This window comes from Chrysochloris asiatica, unplaced genomic scaffold (assembly GCF_000296735.1).
Source record: "Chrysochloris asiatica unplaced genomic scaffold, ChrAsi1.0 scaffold00015, whole genome shotgun sequence".
Lineage (NCBI taxonomy): Eukaryota > Metazoa > Chordata > Mammalia > Afrosoricida > Chrysochloridae > Chrysochloris > Chrysochloris asiatica.
This window is the reverse complement of record NW_006408533.1, coordinates 4,295,105-4,301,876: the sequence shown is the minus strand read 5'-3', so window position 1 is coordinate 4,301,876 and position 6,772 is coordinate 4,295,105. Positions and strand designations below refer to the sequence as shown.

The following is a 6,772-nucleotide window of genomic DNA, read 5'->3' as shown; positions in this document are numbered from 1 at the left end:
TAATTAATTAAGTATGTACTTTGGTAATTTTTTGTTTTCTGATTGCCTCCAGGAAGATGTGATCAGGATGTGGTCTTCCCTTTTCACTCTTCTATGTGACAGCCAAACAACACCAGTCGGGTAGAAAACAAAGACAAAATCAAAATCAAAAACAGAAGCGGAGTTTTCCGATAGCAGAAGGGAGGCAACACCAGTCGGGTAGAAAACAAAATCAAAAGCAAAGTAAAAAACAAAAGCAATGAGATAAAAACAAAGCAAGACAAAAAACAATAACAAAAAAGAAAGGACAAAAAAAAAAAAAGGAGAAAGAATTCAGCATCAGAAAAATCAATGAGATTAAATAAGGCAATCTCTAGTCACACACACAAAAAGAAAGAAAGAAAGAAAAAAGAACCTGTATAGAGTTTCTAAGGAGCAGCTGGTGGGCATGAACCACCGACCTTGCAGTTCAAAAGGCTCTGCAGTCTGGTCCCTTAACCTGCAGAGCAAAAAGAAGAAAGAAAAAAAAGAAAAGACCCTGTATATGGTTTCTAAGGAGCAGCTGGTGGGCTTGAACCACCAACCTTGCAGTTCAAAACACTCTGCAGTCTGGTCCCTTAACCCACAGAGCCACAGCTGGATTGCCTTGTTGTTGGTGGTAAAAACCACCTCAAAGTGTCTCCGCTTGTGCCTTGATGGGCAGGCCTGAGTCTCGGAGGTTGGGCAGAGGGCTAGCCTAGGTAGAGGGTGGGATTAGTGGCTGCTGGAAGATGGCGTCCTTGTCTGACATCATCAAAAAATGCCTGTCTCCCTGCGCCGTGGGCACCCAGCCCGCACTACATCCACGAAGACAACGCCTCCTGTGGCAATGAGGCCCCCAACCCCTCATGAAGGACTGTGCCAGCCTGTGGCCCCGCCGGCTCTCCGGGCGTGTCCGCCCTCCGAATCGGTCTGCTCAAGCCCTTTGCTCCAAGCTCCGCAGTGAGTGGGGTGCCTTCCCAGAGAGGGAGCTGAGCGAAGGTCCAAAATGCCTACAACTCCCCAGCAGCTCGACACTTTAAAAAAGCAAGTCCACAATGTTGGGGACTAAAGTCTTACGTTTGCCCAAGGGCCGTGTGTCTACCAGGTGGGGGCTCCACTGTGCGACCCTGTGTACCCTCTCCCGGAGCCTGCACACCTGTGCTGCCCGGGCAGGGAAGTGCCAGAAGTCCCAACCTGGCTATTTATTCTTAATTGTGAAGAGCAGTTTTTGTGTGTGCTGTTTTTGCTGTCATTTTGGATTTATTCTGTGTCCTATAATGTCTGTTTCCCTAAGGGGTCTCACTGTTTTATTCTACTTGATGATGAATGCAGCACCATTCTTCTTCAATGTATCATTCCATGGACAGTAAACCATATGACTGTCCAATTTTAAATAACCATTACTGGTCCATTTCAGCTCACTAATGCCCTGTTGCTGTTGTGAAGTGCTGTTGAGTCGGTTCCAACCTATATAGTTTCTGAGTTGTGGCTGATGAACATAGCCCTTGAAGTTCAAATCAACCTTGAAGTTGAGTGCTTATATTCTGCTGCTACATCAGTGGTTTTTGGTGGTTAACCTTTTGAAGTAGTTTGTCTCTCATTCTTCCTAGTATGGCACAGACTGGAAGCTCCACTGAAATTTGTCCACCACAGGTGACCCTTATTATTTGTTGTTAAGTGCCATGGAGTCAGTTCTGACTCACAGCAACCTTGTATGGGGCTAGTGAGTCTGAACCACTGATGTTGCGGTTCAAACTGACCTTGCACATGAACCCACAGGTTATTTAATATACTAGTGGTATAGCTTCTAGCATCATAGTAACACACAAGCCCCCACAGTACAGTCAACTGACAGACAAGTGGTGGAAGTACATATTGGCTTAGTTTAAAGATAGAATGCATAATATTGTTAAGTGCTGTAGAGTTTGTTCTGACTCATAGCAATCCTTAATAGGGTTTAGTACTATTAAATTAGTAGCTAACACACTACTATTTAATTTCCTTTATGACAATAAATCTGAGGTAGTTATTTTTAGCCTCATTCTACACATGAATAAACTGAATTATCAAAGATGGACGTATCCTACTCATTTGTTTGTTAAACAAATGGTTCTGCTGGTACTTAAACTTAACATCTATTCATCTATTCACTACCCACCCTATCATGAGATTTCAGTACTAGAACACATACTATTCCACTACTCACAAATAAAAATGCATCTTTAATTGTGTCTATGTGTACCTACCTAGCAATGTACGTATGTATCTGATAAGGTGTAAGAGGAGATTCTGGTCCCAGTGCTATCTGTGTTCCTGTGATGGTGGCACATCTGTCTATGGGCCTTTAGCAGTATGGGCACCTTGGCAGCCTAGTTCCCATCTCAACAATCTGCTCAACAGCCTTATTATTAATGTGCAACCATACAGGGGCAAATGCAACACTGCTTCATCCCCATTCTCTTATTTATTCAAATGTTGCTATCATCTTATCCTCCCATCCTCATTCATTTGTTTAATAATAAAATGTAAAAAAGTGTGAAAGCAGCAACAAAAGAAAATAAAAAACTCACTGCACCAGATACTGATTTTTATCATTACAGCGCCTTGAAATATTTTCCTTAAAGCAAAAGGTAAATGAAAAACAACCCTTTATATATAGGATACTTTTAATACATTTGTCCATGTTTTGAGTGTTTTCATACACATTTAGCTAAAGAGAACTAGTTGGAAAAATACACTGCACAGCTCTACCCAAAGAATGATATACCACAAACACAACTCCACTTGATGTAGAGTTGATTTCAACTCAGGAACCCTACAGAACAGAGCAGACATGACTCAGAGGGTTTCCAGACTGTTAATCTTTAGGGAAGCAGACTCTTACATATTTCAGTAAGGATTCCTACCGAGAAAAACATGAATTGAAAGGGTAAGACCTAGATTTGTATCTCAATGCCTCTATGACTTCACCAAGGGATAATCATTGAACATATACAAATTAGTTAATGTTAGTCTGAAGAAACAAAACATAAGTAATCATGTTGTCAGTGGATGCTAACTGATGTTTCATGCTTTGAAGAGTCACAGATGTCCACATTTCATTTTTTATTAACAATATTTTACTCTTGTCAAATTCTTTATACTACAGATATTTTATTGTCTTCAGTTAATAACCTACCTTCAAAGGTTGATTTCTTCTAATTACAGCAAGTTCAATGTTTTTTCCACCAGACTGAACAACCTAACATAAAACAAGTGCAATATTATATTACTTTAGAAAATTTGGGATTTTAATTTTTAAAATTGGATGGAAAACATAAAACATTCTTTGCTAATAGTCCTCTATTAGCTCACTTACTTCTAGCAAAGCTCTTATTGCTATTTTGATAGCTTCATTGTCATTTGACATAGCATCTTCTGTGTAATTCTTTTCTAGAAATTCTCTAACAGTTTTAGCACTTCGGCCTATTGCATTTGCCTGAAAGTAAAAGATAATTATTAATATAATTGCAGTATGAATGAATTAATATATTTACTAAATGAAGTTTAAGAGTCTGAAGTTTGCTCCAGTATTCCTTAGTATAATTACAAATTCAAAGTCGTAGGTTTGAAACTCATTCGTTTACTCGATGAATAACCTGTAATGGTACGTAACTTTTATCTTCAAATGTATCAACGCTTTGTCCTAGACAATGCTTTCTATTAGCTTAATTTGATCTCAAGTCCTAGATAACCATAACCATAACCAAGACTGAGGCAGGAACTCCAAAAGATCTGGAAACAAAGGGTGGTATAAGGCATAGTGCAAAAGGAAAAGAGTAAAAAGACATAAACATGAAGATGAAAGCTATTAATATGAATAGGACTGAGCATCACTTTCTAAAATCTTAGAAGAAAGTACTGTTCTCAAGTGTTGTATACTCAGTTCCGACTCATATCAAGTCTGTATAGGGTGGGCTTCCAAGGATTTGAATCATTGAACTTGCAATTCAGTCCGGTGCTTATCTTACAGCAACACACCAGGATTCCAGAAGAAAGTGTGCCGTTGCTGTTAAGTGCTGTGACTGACTACTAACAACCCTGTACAAAGTTTCCAAGGAGCAGCTGGTGGGTTTGAACCATTAAACTGTGGCTCACAGTCCAGTGCTAAACTTACTGCACCACACCAGGAGTCCAGAATAAAGCACTGTTATTGTTAACTGCTGTCGAGTCGGTTCTAACTCAGAGAGACCCTGTATAAGGTTTCTGAGAGCGGCTGGTGACTGTAAACCGCCAACACCTTGTGGTTCAAACTGACCTTGCAGTCCAGCTCATTATCCTGCAGCACTACACCAGGATTCCCAGGAAAAGGCATAGTGGTCACATAATTAATGATTTGATACCTTCTTTGACCTACGTAATTATGAGTGTCTCTTCTGTCCCATTCCCTGTTTCTCTTTGTTCCCTAGAAATTTTCATTAGATGAAGGATAAAGACAAACAAGTTTTCCTGATTGTCTACAGATAGTATCTAAGTCTAAGTACGCAACCAAGAGATATTGATAGTGATGCTAATGATGCTAGTAATTGTTATTAACAGAGCCAGGTACTATGCTAAGTATTTTGTATGGATTATTTCTCACAAAACAATTCAACAGGTACTAATGCTAACAATTTATGGGTAAGAAAATGGGGGTATGAAATGGTTAAAAAAGGATCTTTCAATGTTAGCAGTACTGACATTTTGGGTTGGATATGTCTTTGTTGATGAGGTGTTCTGTGTATTGTAGGATGATGAGCAGTATTCCTGGCCTTTTACTCCCTAAGCTGCCAGCAGCAAACTTTTACCCCAGTTGTGACAACCAGAAGTCTGGTGGTGATGTGCTATGGAGTCAGTTCTAACCCTTAGTGACCCCGTACAGGGTTTCTGAGGCTGTAAATCTTTATGGAAGCAGAAAGCCTCATCTTTCTCCCTCAGAATGGCTGGTAGTTTTGAACTGCTGACCTTGAGGTTAGCAGCCCGATTCGTAACCACTATGCTACCAGAGCTCCTTAAAAACCTGTCTAGACAATGCCAAATGCCCCTTGGCAGGAGTAGAGGGAAATCCTGTTTGAGTACTACTGAAGTAAGGGATCTGTTCAAAATCATATAGGGAAAATTGGTTTTAAATCCCAGCTCTTCCATTAGTGAAATACAAGAGCTGGGATCTGAAATCAATTTGTCTGCATTGATAGCCCAAGCTTTTAAAATATGTTAAATAATTGATTGCATTTTTGGTGGAAGATTACACAGTAAATTAGGTTCCCAATTCCCAAATACTTAATTGTGCTCATGCAGAACCTGTTCCTTATTCTTGTGTACTTTTCAGTGTCTGTCATTATTTACCTAAATAATGTAAGTCTTAGGTTCTAAGACTCCACTAGCATTTGGTATTGCCTTTCCCATCACCAAAACCTAATCTGACACAGGATAAGAAAAGCACTGCTTAAAGAAGAATAAGGTTGGAGTCCTCTCACGCCCCGATTTCAAAATTTACTACACAGCTACAGTGGTCAAAACAGCCTGGTACTGGTACAATGAAAGATACATGGATCAATGGAACAAAACTGAGAATCCAGATATTAACCCATCCACATTCAGCCAACTGATTTTGGACAGAGTGCCTTGGATATTACATTGGGAGGAGGAGATAGTCTCTTTAACAGATGGTGCTGGCAGAACCGGAAAGCCATATGCAAAAGGTTGAAACAAGACCTTTACCTCATGCCCCATACAAAAACCAACTCAGCATGGATTAAAGACCTAAATGTGAATCCCAAAATTATGAAGGTCATCAATGAAAAATTAGGGACAAACGTGGGGGCTTTAATATAGGGAATACACAAACTACCAAACATTCTGAATATTACACAAACAAAAAGAGACAAAACAGATGATTGGGACATACTAAAAATTAAAAACTTATGTGCATCAAAACACTTCACCAGAAGAGTAAAAAGGGAAGCCACAGAATGGGAAAAAAGTCTTTTGCAATGACACATCAGACACGGGACTGATTTCTAAAATATATAGGAAACTACAACATCTCTACAAGAAAAAGACAAATAACCCAATTAAAAAATGGGCACAGGACCTGAACAGACACTTCACCAAAGAGGAGATCTGGGCAGACAACAAACATATGAAGGAATGTTCATGATCACTAGCCATTAGAGAGATGCAAATCAAAACAATGAGTATCTTCTCACACCAGCAATAACAGCAAAAGATCAAAAAAGTAGAGGACAGTAAGCGCTGGTGACGATGTGGACAGATTGGGACACTCCTGCATTGCTGGTGGGATTGCAAAATGGTCCAGCCTCTCTGGAAAGCAATATGGCACGTCCTCAGAAGGTTGGGAACAGAAATACCTTATGATCCAGCAATTTCTCTACTTGGTTATTTTCCCACAAGAAAAATGAGCCATACCACAAGTAAATATATGTACACCAATGTTCATAGCAGCACTATTTACAATAGCAAAAAAATGGAGACAGCCTAAGTGCCCATCAATTGAAGAATGGATAAACAAACTGTGGTACATACACATGATGGAAAACTATGCCACCCTGAAGAACAACAAGGAAGCTGCAAGCCACTGCATAACATGGATAAACCTTGAGGACATTATGCTGAGTGAAATTAGTTAGTCACAAAAGGAGAAATACTGCATAGGACCATTATTATAAAAGAGTAAGAAAAAGAACCCACACTAAAAGGGGAAAGAAAGAAGAAGAAGAAGAAGAAAAAAAAA

General features: G+C 39.5%; 1 protein-coding gene across 2 annotated transcripts in view; it reads right to left on the bottom strand.

Annotated features, from left to right (window-relative positions):
• Positions 1-6,772, bottom strand: part of PSMA8 (proteasome (prosome, macropain) subunit, alpha type, 8) — a 71,032-nt gene that overhangs the window by 12,837 nt on the left and 51,423 nt on the right. For both annotated transcript variants that reach the window (XM_006835032.1, XM_006835033.1), the window contains 2 exons: positions 3,359-3,478; positions 3,179-3,241 (listed from right to left, as the gene is read on the bottom strand). In XM_006835032.1, the coding sequence (XP_006835095.1) occupies positions 3,179-3,241; positions 3,359-3,478 (183 nt within the window). The remainder of the gene's footprint in view (positions 1-3,178; positions 3,242-3,358; positions 3,479-6,772) is intronic.